Source organism: Limulus polyphemus, unplaced genomic scaffold (assembly GCF_000517525.1).
Source record: "Limulus polyphemus unplaced genomic scaffold, Limulus_polyphemus-2.1.2 Scaffold363, whole genome shotgun sequence".
NCBI classification, from domain to species: domain Eukaryota; kingdom Metazoa; phylum Arthropoda; class Merostomata; order Xiphosura; family Limulidae; genus Limulus; species Limulus polyphemus.
Window position 1 is genome coordinate 290,473 of NW_013665973.1, and position 19,020 is coordinate 309,492.

The 19,020-nt window shown below is 32.6% G+C and overlaps 1 protein-coding gene across 1 annotated transcript in view; it reads left to right on the plus strand.

The window, feature by feature from the left end:
- Window positions 1-3,951: 3,951 nt before the first annotated feature.
- The window catches only part of LOC106457702 (bcl-2-related ovarian killer protein homolog B-like), a 23,830-nt gene continuing 8,761 nt past the window's right edge, over window positions 3,952-19,020 (plus strand). Inside the window, exon 1 of the mRNA XM_013917148.2 lies at window positions 3,952-4,729. Coding sequence (XP_013772602.2) covers window positions 4,034-4,729 — 696 coding nt within the window. The 5' untranslated portion in view covers window positions 3,952-4,033. The remainder of the gene's footprint in view (window positions 4,730-19,020) is intronic.

Sequence of the window (19,020 nt, forward strand, 5' to 3'; positions counted from 1 at the left end):
ATAGTTGTAATTTTTCTAATGAATTTCACCACACTTGTAAGGGTTTCTCTTTTTTAGGGTAATGGGAGACTTCGTGACTAGGGCGTGGTCCTTATATATATATATATATATATATAATAAACTACATTGAAATCTGAGAAATAGGTGTAACAAAATAAAAGGCGGTCAGCTGTGTATAGTATTTATACAAACATAGCCAGTTAACAAATATGTATAAAATCAAACAATAGAATAGTGTGGGCAGGTTTCTAATTAAAATATAACATACAATGCATATGAGAAGAGTGAATATTTTTTTAAATATAACATACAATGCATATGAGAAGAGTGAATATTTTTTTAAATATAACATACAATGCATATGAGAAGAGTGAATATTTTTTTTAATATAACATACAATGCCTATGAGAAGAGTGTATATTTTTTTAATATAACATACAATGCATATGAGAAGAGTGAATATTTTTTAAATATAACATACAATGCATATGAGAAGAGTGAATATTTTTTTTAATCTTAGAATATGTGAGCCAGTCTTGATAATAGCTATTGTGTGTCTAGTTCAGTTCAGGCCTTTTATCCTGTAACAATTAATAGTATTTACGAGAACGTTTTAAAACAAAAAAAAACCAACCAAAGCGCATGCTGAAAATTCAGAGTGATGTTATTTACCAATTCGTATTATTCTAAAAAGAAGAAAGGTTCAGCCCATTGCATAAGACGCGTCCGCTCATATCTTATCCACTCCCTAGGTTTTTACCGGAAGGTTCAGATTACATTCAACTTGGTTTGTTTCAGAATTTCGCGCAAAGCTACACAAGGACTATCTTCGTACAGGCATTCCCACTTTTAAACTGATAGACTAGAAGGAAGTCAACTAGTCAAGCGAACCCCACCAACACTTGGTCTACTCTTGTTTGGTTGAATAATGGGATTTGACCGTCATTCCTGTGGCGCACCCACAGCGCCAAAGTACGGAGTGCGTTATTAAGGCATTGAGTCACGAACTATGAATTATTGGATTAACAGGCTCGCTAATGACTAGGTCAGGGGCCCGACATGGCCAGGTGGTTAGGGCACTTGACTCGCAATCTGAGGGTCGCGGGATCGAGTCCTCATCCCACCAGTCATGCTCGCCCTTTCAGCCGTGCGGCCGTTATAATGTGACAGTGAATCCCACTAGTCGTTGGTAAAAGAATAGTCCAAGATTTGGCGGTGGATGGTGATGACTAGCTGCCTTCCCTCTAGTCTTTCACTGCTAAATTAGGGACGGCTAGCGCAGATAGTCCTCGTGTAGCTATGCGTGAAATTCAAAACAAATCAAACGCTAGGTCTTTCGTTCGAATAAAATGAATATTTGTAAGGTATTTAGCTTAAAGAGCAAACTTTTTCACTTGCCTTGGTCAAAAAATGAACATTTCATTCCCCTGAAATAAAATATGAACATTTCACTCCCCTGAAGTAAAATACGAACATTTCATTCCCTGAAATGAAATATGAACATTTCACTCCCCTGAGAGAGAATATGAACACTTCAAATGAAATTTATAAATTATTCTTAGCCATCTTGTGTAGTTGTTGAAAGTAGTAAATGAATATTCTTCTTTCTTTCTTTTTATTAGTCACAATGCCAATACAAAATTATTACAAATCTCAGAAAAATTATTAATATATTAAAATAACGCAACGCATACATTTTAAGGTAAAAAAAACTGTTTAGAAAAAATGTAAGTTATGTGAAAATATTGAGAAACAGTTTAGTTGCATGTTTCTTGTAAGGGTTATATTTCACGGTAGAATCTTAAGACCAATAGACCTTCCAAGTTACCCTGTCAGACTCTTATAACGTGAGACCAACAAAGAAAAGTATGACCATACCGAAATACATTTTCGGATTTTCCAAGAGAGACTACCTTTGTGAAACTTAAGAATATAATTTAAATCTCATAATAATATTTAATATGTTTAATTACAGGTAGGGATGTTACCACAGGGGGAGTTGCAAATAGCTCAAAACACACTAGTTTCCTGGCATAACATCCCTAAAATGTTAATTTTTTTCACCTTTATCTCTCTATACAGGAATAATATTACCTATACTGAAAGTTCATCCCCAGGAGATAAATATCCAACGAAGGAGTTTGGCGTGTTTCGTGAAGGGTCCCTTATATTACAGTTCATACAGGTGTCGAATTACGTAAGTTTGGTTTTTAAATTACCCAATTTAACCAGTACTTTACCTTATTTTAAATAAAGTTTTTTACCCGATTATTGATTTCAATTTGAAATATGAAATACATGCGAGATTATCACAGCTAGACAGGTGTTAGAAGGATCTCATATTAATGAGTTACACGATGGAACAGAAATTTTTGGCAGTTGGTCTTGTTAGTTACGAATTCTTTTGTATAGCTTTGTAATTTGTGTTAAGCCTTGTCTTATGGTAAATGATTTCTAAAAATCATTATATATCTGTTTTTAGATAAAGAATGAAACAAGTAAGTTTTTCGTCACTTACTGTCTACATATAAAAACACACACTTAGATAAATTGGACTGAAAGAAATTTTGTATCTTTTTTTAGGGAGTTTCTTTTTAAATATTTATGAGTTGCGATAAAAATCATAATTGCTTCTTTTTTCTGATAGTAGAGTGAAAATTTCATGTTTCTAAAATATACTGAGTACAACATTTTTACACTTATTGGTTTTTGAAAAACAGTTGCAAGAAGTAGATGAACAATGTCTACATGTACTCTTTTTATAAATCACTCTCTTTTTTCTGTGGATGCATTTATAATTCAATTAATTAAAAAGTGTGTTTGTTATGAATTTTGCGCAAAGATACACGAGGGCTATCCGCGTTAGCTGTCCCTAATTTAGCAGTGTATAACTAGAGAGAAGGCGGGTAGTACTCACTACCCACCGCCAACTCTTGGACTACTCTTTTACCAACGAATAGTGGGATTGATCGTCACATTATAACGCCCCCACGGCTTAAAGGGCGAGCATGTCTGGTGTGACGGAGATTCGAACCCGCGACCCGCAGATTGCGAATCGAGCGCCCTAACCACCTGGCCATGCCGGGCCATTATAAGAGTGACACTACAGTTGCTTGTTGTTAAGTAATGTTAACTACAAAAGTCTCTTCGTTTGAAAAATATGAAAGCGTTGGTCATCATTTTCGATTATTTTATGATGAAACTTTCGAGTTGCGGAAAGAACAGCGAATTTTACAAAATTAAAAAATACGTTTGATTCACCTATAGGCATTCTTAAGTGAAATAATGATTTTTGTTTTGCCTGAAATGTAATGTTTAAGGCTTCAAGCAACAATTTCCAATTTCAGTTGCAGCCATTGTAATGTTAGGCATAATGCATACTACATGAATCTGTCTTTGAAGTGGTAGTTTTAAAATTTTAAACAACGATAATAAGTAACACGACGATTAGAAGAATGAAAGCAAACTAATGTTTTCTCGTGGTGAACTTATAATCAAACTTAGTTACGATCCAGAATTTACTTATCAGTTTAAGAGAATTGCGTTATTTTTGGCAAATGATTTCGCATTATCAGCGCCAATAGTAATCGAAGTTACTTGCGTGTTAACCAGTTTTGAATATTAAACAGTGTGTGTAGCAATTCGAATTTTCGTGCTTGTAGAATTTTACACATAAGAGATATTACGGGTAGGTTGAAAAGACCTTGTTTCGTAAAAGATTGATTGCTTTCACTTACTTCAGATAATTATCTTTCCTGCCACCTATCGGAAACGTACAGAGTTATCGCCAATCGCACAAGTAACAGTCATACGGTTTTTGAGCTGTATTCCGTCACAAGAAACATTCCTTGCTGGATGTTTACCCGATACATGATCACTGTAGTTAGTTGCCCAAATATCATGCAAGCTTTGTACAATAAGTGTTGATGTAAATCATGCAAAGAAATTTAAACAAATATTCTCTATCATGATTTGGAGTCTTAGAAATCTGTGAATCAGTACGAACTAATTTTATGAATGACGAGACTTTAAAATGACACTTACTACTGTAATGAACAACGGAGTGACTGGGCGGAATGACCTTACCAATCGTCCGCGAAAACTGAGTTTACAGGTTGTGTTTCCTAGACCTTCACTCTCCGGATATGCAGCAGCAATAGAGAATGCACGAGAGGCTCAGCTGGCAAGTGTGAGGCGCCGCAAGCTGAGCCAGGTGACGCACAAGCTGTCCACAACCATCGGCTGGCGTGTGGCGGTTTCACAAGATGACGTGATAAATCAGGCCCAGAGCTTGTGCGGCCGCTATCTTCGATCTAAGCTTAGATCATTCGGGTCTGTCCAAAAAAAACTTGGCCTTCAACGCCTCAGGAGCCTCAGTAAGATCTCCAGTGACCCTATCCTGATAGAGGTGGGAGAACAACTCCTCCATATGACTGGAATTCTCGAGCGACAAAATCCTTGTCTTTTTCATAGTGTTATGGATGGTGTGGGGATCCAGTCATTAGCTTCTGAAACGGCTATGATAAACCTGTTTAGAGCAGTGGCAGATGAAATTTTGCGGCAAGACATTTCTTGGGGACGTATCATTGCTTTGTATTGCGTGGCTGGAGGATTAGCCATGGACTGTGTTCGACTTGGTCATCCTGAATATGTGTTGAACCTAGTGCAAGGTATGGGGTCAGTGGTAGAAGGTGAAGTGGCAGTCTGGATCGTTCATCAGGGTGGATGGGTAAGCTTGTAATTTCATTAGAAATATATTACTATTAAATGATAAGCAAAAAAAATGCATAGAATAATGCAATATACTCTCATGTCACAAAAAACTATATGCAGATATGAAAAAAAGGAGGCATAAGAAACACCAGAGCGTTATTAAACACACTTAAAAATAACAGTAAAAAAGTCAAAAGTGGTAGACTCATACCATCAAGTATATGTATCTGTTATTACTTATAGTCTGTAGCCTTCGACGTTGATGATGAAGTAAATATTGAAATATACAAAAGGTACATTTACTAACAGTTAAATATTGTTGCGTACACGTGTGTGTGTGTGTGTTTGTTTTAGAATTTTACGTGAAGCGAAACAAATGATATTTGCGCATAGCCGCCAATCATTTTGAACTAATAAACTACAGTATCCACTGAGCTACTCAACAGTATCCACTAGAAACCCTTGAGCTACTCTTATCTGATCAATTTGGATTTGACCGTCACATTTTTAGCGCACCCACTAAACCAAAGTGAGGAAAACGTTTTTACAGCAAAGGTTAGCGAACCATGACTCCTCAACTTCACAGTCCTGACACATTAACCACTAGGCCAGTTAAGTACTGGATTTACTGTGAAATATTTAGTATGAGTTAACTACATTACACGATTATCAACAGAATGTGTCAGCATATATTTTTCACAATACAAAATTATTTGTACGAATAAAAATTATCGTTGAAAGTATAATATACGTGTAAATATATGTTTTGTTTGTTTATTTGGATGTTAATTCTGTGATCACTGCGAGGATCGAGCCTTAAATTATAGTGTTACAAGCTCTCAAATTTACCGCTCAGCCACCATGGGATGGGACATGAGCTCTAAGTTTGTAAGTCTATGAAATACTCAACAAAATAACTTTTTTTTTTTAAGTCCACTTTTACATCACTCAGAAGTATGTTTCTCTATTATTTAGTCGATTCAGTTTGTTTCATACTTAAAAGAAAAATATAAAGTTAGAATCACCTTAATTTAAATACACATGGATATCGTGTTTTATAGGTAAACATCCATTCATCGAAACTTAAAACTCCATGAGATGTTTAGGTATCAGAGCTTCACCTAAATCACGCTATATTGCATGTAATTTGTATGGATAATAAACAAAAGTGTACACTGTAGTGCAACAACAGTTTTCTTAGACATGGTACTAAATATATATATATATTCATACTTCTATTTGATAATCGTTTTAATTTTCACTTCAAGTCGTATACACTGAATTACTGTAATAAAATTAATTTATCATTCACTTGTAAAACTTCTGTTTATACTTATATATATATGCATGAATAAGTTTATATGCGCTACACAAAATTATGGTAAAATCCCACTATTCGGTCATAGAATAGTAGCTCAAGAGTTGACGGTAGGTGTTGTTGACTAATCGCCTTCTATGTAATTCTATCAACTCGAAATTAGGGGGAGTTCTGCCCAGATAGCCCTTGTGTAGCTTTGCAAGAAACTTTTAAACAAACAGTATCCATCATACTTTTAATGTAATGATAACAATAAGATGTATCACTCAAGCATTTTAAACTAATTACGTAAAGGGAGAGCAAAAATGATAATAAAATGTAACAACAGGAAAGGAAACCATTTCATACCATAAACAGTATTACTTATCGTCTTCCTCTTTTTTGCGATTTTTTAACTATTGAAACTCAGTCTGGATTTAATATATTAGATACGTGTTTAGCGCAACAGCACCCTCAAGATGGAAGCAACAATACGTGCTCTTGTTGTGATGTTTCTACGAGAATGAGTGACCTTCTAGTTACTAGGCCACCGAAATTTAAAACATTTTACAAATACTCCCACTTTCCTTTAAAAGAAAGCACCCATGTTAATTTTCAGAGTTCCAACCATTTGTTGATTTTTCTGTCTTTGTGATACATTCAACTTTTATTATTTTTCTCGAAAATTTTGTAATAAAGTTACCAGCTGGTGATGGGTAGAGGATAATAATATGGCACCTCGTGTCGCTGTATCCTGAGAAGGTAACAGATACGCTATCAGACAATTCTGTACATTAGATAACGTGGATAACGTCGTGAAATGTCAATTGTGCTACTAAAAAACTGTATAACGTGGTCGTTAAGAATCGTCAGTCCCCTGTCCATGGACACAATATGGTATTTAGCAACCGGAGAACTTATGAGTGACCAACTGGCCAGGACTAGATTTTAATGAGTCTACTAGGAGGTCAAGATTTGACTGTATAAAGTGCATATAACTCTTCTGGAGTTTTTCTGAAAACGTCAAAATTTACATGTTAGTACAGAAACCGTGTTCCGATCAGCAAATTTACTGCTCAGCGATATATTGACATATAATTGTACGACCTTTCCACGTTCAATCGCAACCAGTTTGTCCTACTGCAAGATATTGAATAAGAAACCGTAGAGGTCTTGGATTGTGTAGCGTAACTTCTTAATGAAATATGCCGTTATAATTTACAAATAATTTCAATAACGTTTAGATCTCGTAAAAGAATAATAATTCATCTTAATATTGCAATGAAATGAATTGTTCTTTTGTTTTAATACACAGCTGTACAATGGGGTATATGAGCTTTGTTTACACTGGAGTTTAGCGTTGTCAGTCTGTAAACTTACCGTTGCCCTACCGAGAAACATGAATGATTAAAATTCGAAACAACAATAATTCATTTAAAATAATTACTTCAATATACGGTAATTCGTATAACTAGTATGTAATTTTTCGTATAAAAATATCGTAACTAGTTTGATCAATGTAAAAATAAACCTTAATTAATTGAACGGTATATCAATATATTGCAATTCTTCTAATTAGGGTATCAATATACCTTAATTATGTTAATGAAATAATAAGCATTCTGTTATAACTTGATAATAAATATATCAGTATATTATAGTAATACATCATGTAACTATATCATTGTACTGTATTTGCCTAGTGAATAAGTATATCAAATATATTAATCTGTCCATATAGTTAATCAATGGTCATATGTCTTTGAATTTGAAATATTTCCATGATCATAGTAGGTGAACCCTTCTCACACCATATCTTCACCATTGTCCTTGCTTACATTAGTAAAATATCCTAGTAATTTCAATTCACTTTCCTTGATATACATGTGTATGCTACGACTACAGTTCAAATAACAGTCTCCTGAAATTTAATGTACAGTCTTGGAGGTTTACAACAAAGTATTTTGTGCAAGAAAGAAAAAGTTGTAGTTTTTATTGATTCAATTAAAATTTTATATATCGTATAGAATTATAGAATTATCTTTTGAAGTTAAGCATAAAGCTACACAATGGGCTATCTGTGCTCTGCCCATCACGAGAATCGAAAACCGGTTTCTAGCGTTGTAAGTCCACAGACATACCACTTTTGACTCGGAACCATTGCTCATCAGTAATATTTCTATAAGTCCTTTCATATAATTTAGTCTTCCAGTGTTATAGATTTATAAACTGGGTTTATTTTTTAGAAGATGACATATCTTATATCATTATATTTTAATATGTGATATCCAAATAAGAACAACAAAACTTTTTTGGTTTATCAATGTCGAGGTTTTAAACTTAAAAAAAAATATTAATTGAATAAACATTCATAAAAGAACTCAATGGAAACCTCAATAATTAATTGTTAAAAACCTGGACTTTGCAGCCGAGAACTCATGGTTCGCGTCACCTTGCCGCAACCTTTAGTTCACTGTGTTTGTTGAATTGAGTATGTAAACAGTATACTGCTTGTGTAAGGAATGACTTCATCAATCATTTTGTTCGCCTATCTTCGGTTCCGAGATTGGACATTTTTAAAGGGATTCTCGAAGGAATTTTTTGTATCTTTTACTTCTAAGAAAATATTTTTATTCTAATTATTTCTGTTAATGAAAACGTTTATTCGTTGGTTTTCTTGATCATAATCATATCCAATTTAAAACGAAAGAAGCATAAAAATATGCAGGAAACGAAAAGTGAAACACAATTTAGTTAAATAATAAATTGTAAAAAGAAAGACAACTTGAAATAAATAGATTTCATGTTGAAGGCCTAATAATGCAGTAACAGAAAAAAAGACGCTTACTAACACACCGGTCTCAATTCTTATCTTTTACAGAAACGTATATACAAAGGAGATATTTCTTTTTTAAAGTGCCTGTGCTCAACATATCTGGCCCGGCATGGCTAGGTGGTTAGGGCGCTCGACTCGCAATCTGACTAGTTGCCTTCCCTCTAGTCTTAGACTGCTAAATTAGGGACGGCTAGCGCAGATAGCCCTCGTGTAGCTTTGCGCGAAATTCATAACAAACAACTCAACATATCTGACGAAACATTCTATAAACTGGTGGAAGTTACCAGAACTAGCTATAATGGAAATTATTTTTGATTTGCACGTTCCAGTAATGAAATAGCAAACAACTTAATTTCCTTTCGACTATTTTATTAGATTAATTTACTAATTATTAATCACTTTGTCTGTGAAATAGGTTTGTACGCATTAATAATATTGGAAAACTGTTCTTATCCCTAATTCGTTTACCTTTAGGAGATAGATAACTGTTCATGCTTTGTTATTCATCAAAAATGTCCAAAGAATATAAAGTTTCGTACAATTCCTTTCAAATGTAATAAATCAAGATTAAATATTATCTTCATTTAGGGTGATGAAAAAATGAGAATCATTGTGGTGCTATTAGAAATTAAGTATCATAATATGATACTGGTGAAAATTCCGAGAAATGTAACAATCGTTTGGTAATAATTACCCTAAAAAAGGACAGTAATAATTAGGAAATATCAAAACAAATCCTAGAAATAATAATAAATCCTGTATAAGATGATATGTATCATGGAAAAGGTGAAAATCACTCTATGATAATCATACATACATTGGATAGGGTAATCATCACTGTATGATATTCATATATATATATATTGGACAGGGTGAAAATCACTGTGTGATAATCGTACATATATTACATGGTATTAACGTATTAACCACTGTGTGCTAATTGTATATATACTGGACAAGGTGGAGATCTTACATATATCAGATAGGTGATAATCACTGTGTGATAATCGTAGACGTACTGGATGGGTTGGTGAGAGCAATTTATTCAGAACAACGAATACCGCATTGCTCCTAATTAGCGCTCCTGGGGGCGTTGCAAGCTGCAAGGGGGGCACTAATTATAGTATTTGTGCAGTTCTGGGTTCTTTTTTTTCATATGTGATTTATTGATTTCAATGCTAATAAGTGGGTGTGTGTGTGTTTGGTTTTCTTCTTTTTTTAAGATAAAATTACGGTAATAAAAATGGATTATATGTTGGATTACTATTGCTGTCACACAAGGTAAACTTTATAAAAATACCGAGGGGCGTTAATTAGGGGCAATACGGTAGATTAGAAAACTTCTTATTGGTATATTCTAGAAAGTGCTGTCTGTTTTTAGCATATACTATGTCTCACGAAAATATAGATGTACAGTTATATGCATATTGCTTCGATATATTTTCTCTGTTAGATACAGACAACTATCACTAAACTACAGTACGATATATTAGGGAGTAAAAACTGTAAAATATGTGCGCTGTACCTTGTTATATTAAAGGAATATATATAAATATTTAGTTGAGCACGGTTACGTTTCAATTATAATTCATCTCATAAACTGGTTACTTAATGTTGCCAGGTAAGTAATCATGGTGAAATATATATATTGTAATTATTTTTCAAACCCTATGCTACCCCACCCCATTTAATTATTTAAATACAGTTAATAGGGTGTCTTCTTTACATTTATCAATTGTTTAATTATTTCCATTTTAGCTCTAGATTGCATACCACGTTTTACTTAACTCTAATTAATGTGAAAATCAACAACATGAGTCGTCTTGAAATTTCTGGTGATCAGTACCTCAAGAACTACATGCAAACGGCTTTCATTGTGCTGTTAAATTTATTTGAGATATATACAACTTAATATTCGCTTTCAGACCACGCACAGAATTAGTCAGGCGCTTTCACATGATTAGTGTCGATAATTTGTCAACGAAGTCGGATAAAGTTTATAAGATTGCGGGATTTTTTTAAGAATTTCAATGTGTGTGTGTGAGTTTTCTTATAGCAAAGCCACATCCGGCTATCTGCTGTGTCCACCGAGGGGAATCGAACCCCTACTTATAGCATTGTATATCCGAAGACTTACCGCTGTTGGAACAAATTTCAATGTTACAGTAATTCGATCAAGCTTGTATGATCATAAATAAATGCAAATTTTATTGACACTTTATAGCATGTACTATTTCTTAGGTGAAAATCTAGAGCCAATTTTGATTCTTCTTTCCGAAAAATAAAACATTTTGTTGTTTAGCCGTGCAAGTATGTGTACTTTTTACTTGTTATTTCTATGAGTGACTTATCTACCACAGATCAGGCTAGCAATGGCCTTTCGTTAGTTTAAATAATTCCACACAGAACTCTGGATCTGTATGCATGGATTGTACTTCTTGGAATCTGGATTTTAATTCACCGACGCTCATTAACTCTTTAACTAATACACTTTATTCAGATAATTCCTAGCAATAGCTTCTACAAACCTATATGTTATGCGACCCCTCTTTGTATACGTCTCATAAACACTTAATAGTCTTCAATGATAGATGCGTGATTGAGATTCTTAAAACTTCATTAAAATGCATGAGTTAGCATTAAATTAAGACTATATAGTATACGACACATTCGTATACTTGAATAATTTAACTTCAGAGTTTCATGCGTTAATAAAACAAATTAATCTCCATAATTTGCCACCAGGCAGAACTTTAATCAGAGAATTACTTAACTGAATAATTGTTGTACCATTACACAAGTTTGACAAAATTTATACAGTTATGAGTAAAAACACAAAGGTAGAATTGTTTTTTACTCAAAATTTCCAGAGGGCGTTGTTTAAATAAAATTACTTTAACCCTAAAATAACCATTGGCTTTTTAAACACATTTTTATAATATATTTATGCGCCAAAGTACCTGTAAGTCCATGACATTTTTATTAGTATTAAGGAGCTCTTAATAACATACGAATTACACAAAATATTTAAATAAAAAATACGTTCAAGTTTAATCCCACCGATTCCTATTGGACTACGTACTATATTAACATAGAAAATGAGTGGGTTAATCTTGTTTTTTGCAGTTCTTTACAGTGAACGTTGTAGAGGCAGTAGTGAACAGAACAGAAACCGGTCGGTAATTTGAGGGTTAAAAAAATGAGAAAATTAAAGGTCATATTAATGTAATCTCCTTGTAAAGGAATTTCAGCATACAACTCTGACTGTTGGTTGATAATTCATAAGATCACTCTCCAAGTTTCATAGACATTATAAATAAAACTTTATTAGTTTAATGCTTTCGATTTTAATTTTTCCATCGCTACACAACTAAACATTGTAAGTTTCGTAGACAGATCTCACTTATTCTCATTTTTCACAAAAGAGGGTTTTATCCCATTTTAAACACCAAATCTGTTCCATTTTGCAGTAATTTTGTAGAATATCACAGCTTTTTCAAATCTATTTGGTCTACACCATAATTTCATAAATAATTTTTAAGATAATAATGAAACTTTGGTATGGTGAGCACCGTTAGTTTAACCTTTCACTACAGTTAATGCAAGTTGTATAACAGTTCCTTATACAACATTATGTCATTAGTTTAGTCACGCTAATTTCTGTTAATTAGTGTAATTTTTATAGTTATCATTGCTCTTATTTCTTTGTTTCATTCTTATAATTACCTTTTTCGTATCGTATTATCATTTAAATATTTCGGCTAATTCTAAGGGTTTAACTATATTTATTACTTCCATCTGTCTGCTCAGTAAACTCACCATATGTGTGAGGGGATTAGTTAACGTCAGCTTGGTTGTTTTCAGCCGAAACTCATAGGATGTTTAATAAACTATTGTTCTTTTTATTCGATTTAATTTTGCTGTATTTTACTAGTTATCGCATAATTTTGTTATTCACTTCATTTGTTACTTTTTTATATTCATAAATATTATTTATTTTTGTTTTCTGTTGTATTATCTGTACTGTCCTGCTAACCAATTAAACAGTTAAGTGTAGTAGCAATTGATCTCAAATATCACATTATTTAAAGTTACACTGTTGGAGCTGTAAAGTGGGTTTTCATTGGTCACTAGATGTTGTTAGGGGAGATTTTGTAGGGTTTTGCGTGTACTGTAGTCACGCTATTCAAGGCACAAGGAATCTGCAATAGTGCATGAAGTAAACAAATAGCTTTTACTTGGAAGTAGATTAGCTTCTATTCGTTTTTTGGGGTTAAGTTTCAATGATAGTACTAATTAGAAAGTTTAATATATACATATTTAGTTTTATGTAGTTGTTGTTATTTGTATTTATATATTGTTTATTATATATAATTTTAGGATTATTATTATTCTGCACACTTACTAGTTAAATTTGTAACTAACCTAAATCTCCAAAGCTGGTCGAAACTCATGAACTATTATTGAAACACATTCGAAAATATTATTAACAGCGAAGGCACCCAAGTGATGATATGCAATGCATTTCAATCATTCTACATTTTTGCTTTATGACTTTACATACACCTAGTTTAGACGTTATATCAAATTAGCTGTATTAATTACTTGGTTAGTTTTCAGTTCTCAACTAAATATAGGTATCTTGTTTTGATCAGGAATTAATGATAATTAAAACGGCACATTATTAAAGAACTTTTCTCTTTATTTGTTACTCAGCGTATCATTTTCTAGCCTTCTTCTGAGATAAGCAGCAGATACAATTTGAGTTACATATATAACTGAAAACATTTCTGTAATATGTAAATCTCTTGACTGTGAAGGCACATGCTCTCGAAGAAGGTTAAACGATGAAACGTTAAACAAAAGAAAACCTTTTTTGCATCTATAGGAAGTGTTTTTGTTTTATTATGAGTTACATACTCCATTCATCGCTTCTGTCTTTTCAAAGTAACACAACTTATGAAAAAAATAAGTTTAATCCAACAGTAAACAGACTTAACTTTTGATTGCATGCACTTAGTTGTTTTTCTGTTGGTCTTATTTCCATCACATAATGCCAAGAAATAAAAACTTGACCTTCTTCATTGCACTAATCGTTTAATTTTCCTTTAGTGATTTTATTCATTGCATAGCAGTGAAGCATTCTAGACACAAGTTTTTGTTTATTGTTATGGAGAACGCTACACAATGGGCTATCTGTGCTCTGTGTGTTGAACCTTTATTTTTAGCGTTATAAGCCCTCAGACTTGCCGCTGAGCCACCGGAGGAGCAAAACTTAAGGCATATTTAGATAAGAGGCAATGAAATAGATGGCAGTAACTTTAATATTTATTTTCGCTACATAATAATTTCTTTTAGTCTGAGGCGGTAGTTTAAACTTATAAAAGTACTCTAAAATGCATAGTTATGATTTATCGTACTTTATTCTCAGTAAAGCAAAACAATTTAAATTTTACTGCAGGTGAATAAATCAAAAGAAAATTAAGAATCTAGGGACGTCAGCTAATCAAATTTAGTGAGACTAATTGCGTCAGCACCAACCAACTAACTCCCTTGGTATCGCTATAATGCTCATACGAAAAATAAATAAATGGAACAGAAAGGTGACTGACCTCATTACATGGAACAGGAAGGTGTTTGACCTCATTAAGGAAAACTTTTTTGCCTCGTTCAAAGCCAAATAGATATAGTTTTACGAAAGGTTATATCCCCTTTTTATGGTATTTTGGTCCAGATCTCATCTAAAAAAACCTTCACTGTTTGTTCATATCACAGATGGCACTTGTTTGAGCGCTAGTACCTAATTCTTAAGCCTTATTAAGTGCTGAGGAATTGAATAACAAAACTGCTACCAACAATTTGCTGCTTTGATGGGAGTTTAGTACACTCTGGATTCATTGCCTTTAATCTGTAGATACATATTATTTATGTTAATTCATTTGGGGGGTGTCAATTCGGTTGTTTCTAGATAAAAATAAATTATAAGTTGTTAAATCTAGCCGTTTGAAGAAGTTCTAATGGTTTTATTCAAGAAATACTCAAGTAATTCCGTTTTTCGATAGAAAAAAAAATCGTATAAATAACAATAGCTTATTAGTCCTCACTTCCTCATATGGGTAGAGATCTCGTGATCAAATATGGTTTCGATAGACAAAAATTTTATAAATAACAACAGCTTATTGGTCCTCACTTCCCCATATGGGTAGAGATCTCGTGATCAAATCTGGTTTCGATAGACAAAAATTGTATAAATAACAACAGCTTATTGGTCTTCACTTCCCCATATGGGTAGAGATCTCGTGATCAAATCTGGTTTTGATAGACAAAAATTGTATAAATAACAATAGCTTATTGGTCCTCACTTCCCCATATGGGTAGAGATCTTGTTTGTGATCAAATCTAGTTTGTATTTCTAGTTTGTTTTCTGATGTTCAAATGCTATCTTAATACAAGTTAGACCGAAAGTTATATGTTTGAAACATTATCACATTAAATAAGAGTAGAAATAAACAGATTTTCAAACAACGTAAATGACATCATTCAACACTAAAGTTCAGTTTAGAGAATATAACATCTAAGTTTAATCTACAAATGACAAATGTTTTTATAGATTTTGATATTAAGGAAATTAATTAGGTATTTCATGAGTAGACGTACAATTGCTTAACATTTGAAATAACTTCTGTACTAATCTAACCAAACAGTAGTATCACGTGGTTATCAGTTTATAAATCATATTTTCTAAGACGAGTAAACAATACCATTTATGAAAAGAAAAGGCTTTTTCCTTGAAATCACAAACGTTAAGATTCGCCGAAGTAATGTTCTTTTTACTATACCTATATTTCTATATAAATATTAGATACTTATTCACTTCGTGTAGGACTGAATAAAACAAAGAAACTTGTTTGAAAGGAATATTTGACTGCTATAATTAATAGTAAATTTAAAGATCTGGCTTGATTTGGTACTGCCACGCAAGAACTGATATCATGTGATGCCGTCATGCAGAAACAGATTAATCTCATTTTAAAAATAATTTTTGCTGCGAGTTATAACTATTATCCTGTCAAGTTAATGTTGCCCTCAGATAGTAAAAGAAGAGTGATGTCAGAAATCTCTGTTCTCGGTCCTTAGCCAATCGTTGATATTGCCATACCACGGGACCTCATACCCGAAGTCTTATTCTTTTGAACTATCTTTTCCAGTGTGTTCCCTTATCTACTTTAAAATATGATAAAGTTATTTTCCCGATCTTGAAACGAGAAAAGAGATAACGTTGCTCTTCACGTTAATATTCTGTCATTTTTGTAATGTTGTTGTTGTTTTGTATTTAATGCACGCACGTGGTAATTTCGCAGTGAAGAATATTTAAAACTATTCTCCTAATACAAATAGTGTGTTATGTTCATTATTTAGTGATACAAATAAGTTTTTTAAAGAAAAACGTGAATTCTTCTCAGTGATTCGTGTAATACAACACATATAAAATCTTGTGTTTAACATGTTCAACAAAAATGAACTTTTGGGCTATCTGTGTAGAAATGCCATTTCTGTTCGTCGCATAGTTGAAACTCTTTAGTGTGTGCCACAACAGATCTCATATTTTCCCCACCAAACATCATTTCTTCTTTCAAGTAACATAAACAATAATATTCATCTAATGTTTCACAGTTCTTTAGTCTAGAATAGGTAACCACTTTGCAAAGTCTAACATTACACTGTATACGTCTAAATATGAATATGTACACTGTGATGTACATAGCATCTGTCCAAGTAGATTATAAGAGGAAGACACAGATGTCCAAACTATGTTTAATGTACACAAATATCTGAATCACTTTTTATATGTATGTACGCTATAATATTTGCACATTTCTATTTTTTTTTTTTCACCTAGCTACACTACAGTTTTAATAATGCATCATATATTAAGGATTTTACAAAATGAACTTATCATATACATTCTGGAATATCAATACTTAAAATATTAATCATTTCTATGACGTAACTTATCGTATTTTTCGGTGTATAAGACGCACTTTTTTTACCCCAAAATTTGATGTCAAAATCTCCTTGCATCCTATACACCGAAAGTATGAATAATATATATGTATATCAAAAAAAGGTTTACTATTATTTAGTTTAGTTCAAAACCTACAAAATCTTCATTGCTTTCACTGTAATTTATTTTTTTATTATTTAGGGAGAATTATAAATAGTTATGTTTTTAAAAGAAAAAACTACTATTGTTATGAATAACACATTCAATGGAACTAAACTATGCATGCCTATTTAAATATATTTACACATGGCTTGTGTATATCATATATATATATATATTTACGGTATTTTCTTATTTTGATGTTTTGAGTCATTATAAGGGATTAGAGTATGCTAAAATTACACATTATATAGGCTACAGTAACGTGACGTTTAGGTGGTTCGTTTAACTATTATACGTGATGTACATTTTATTTTTTTTGGGGGGGGGTAATGAAAGCGTTTGAAAACGCCACATTAATTTCTTGACGACCTAATAATTTATGATATCTGTCTTTTTTAATACAAATATATTTTAATATACAACCAATAATACAATTTACACTAACGGTTATTACAAATAGTTATTACAAACAATGATTTATATACAAAACTTTTACAAACTTACAAGCAATATAAAGGCCCCCAGTAGCACAGCGATATGTCTGCGGACTTACAACGCTAGAAACCGGGTTTCGATACCCGGGGTGGGCAGAGCACAGATAGCCCATTGTGTAACTTTGTGCTTAACTTCAAAACAAACAAGCAATATAAAGTCTTCTTTCTAGTCTGGAACGTCTTTGATATGTTATCGAGGGTTCGCGATGAGCGAGTTAATTTCAAGTTGACGTTGGTACAATTCACTTAATAGGGAGCTAGCTCGCTCTGTGAGCCTCGCTGATCAAACGCCGATTGCAGGTCGAGTTTTGAGTTTTTTACCGCTGAACTTATATAATGTCTTCGTAAAAGTACTAATGTCCGCTGTGAATGCACTGAAGTTAAATGGTTTATAATGCTCGAAATATATAAATGTTCCTGGTCAGATATCTGAAGTTTTCCGATTAATAAGCGTTAATCAGAATTACACACACACACACACATATATATATTTTTACACACACCAGACGTGATATTCACTACATTTCAGTTGTTGTTGTTCTAGATCCCATTGCGTTAACATATTTAGTTTATTAATAATTTCATAATAGGAACCGAAACTCACAAAGTCGACATTTATACATTGTGACAGATTTACTATTATATATTAACTATAACGCTCAAGTTCGAATTTCAATCCTTGCAGTGGGACATCAGACACCCATTTTACAGCTTTGTGCTTAAAAATAGACAAATAAAAAAATTTTTAACCATAACTTCCCGTATATTTTATGTAGATATATTTAAACAAAATATCCTGCTGAGTTTTATGAATGTTTCTTATTGAGTGTTTATATATTTTTCAGTAGAATGTACTGTTGCCACTAATTTAAAAATCATTCTTCAATTCAGTACATTTTCGTAAAGGCATGTATTAAAATACTGTTTAAATTATAAAAACTATATGATTACTAGAAAATTATAAACTACATATCGACCAACTTTGAAATATTTTATGAAATTCAATAATCATATATTAAAATTACCGTATTTATCGGAATATAAGACGCACCGGTGTATAAGACGCACCCTTATTTTGAAGACAAAGTTTTGGGGAAAAAAAAGCTACAGTCGCTTTTGAAATATTTTTATTGAACAAAAATTCAATTTGATACTTTAAAAATTAGTATATATTGTTCTAAACACAAAAGAGTTGGCACACGACGTGACACAAATTCGGAATGTAACGCTGTTTGAATACAAGAAGGGAAACAACGCCTCTGTAACCACAAAGAATATCAAAGAAGTTTATGGAAATATTTTGAACGTTCGTAAGTGTCAACGATGGTTCAGCAAATTTCATTCAGGTGACTTTAACCTTAAAAAGTGTGATGGCAGGAGCCGACATGTTGGAATTGATATTGATGCTCTGAAGATGCTTGTTGAGTCTAACCAAAGACAACACACTCGTAAAATGGCCCTGAAATTGCATGACTCTCATGAAACAATACGTAAACATCTAAGGAATATGGGA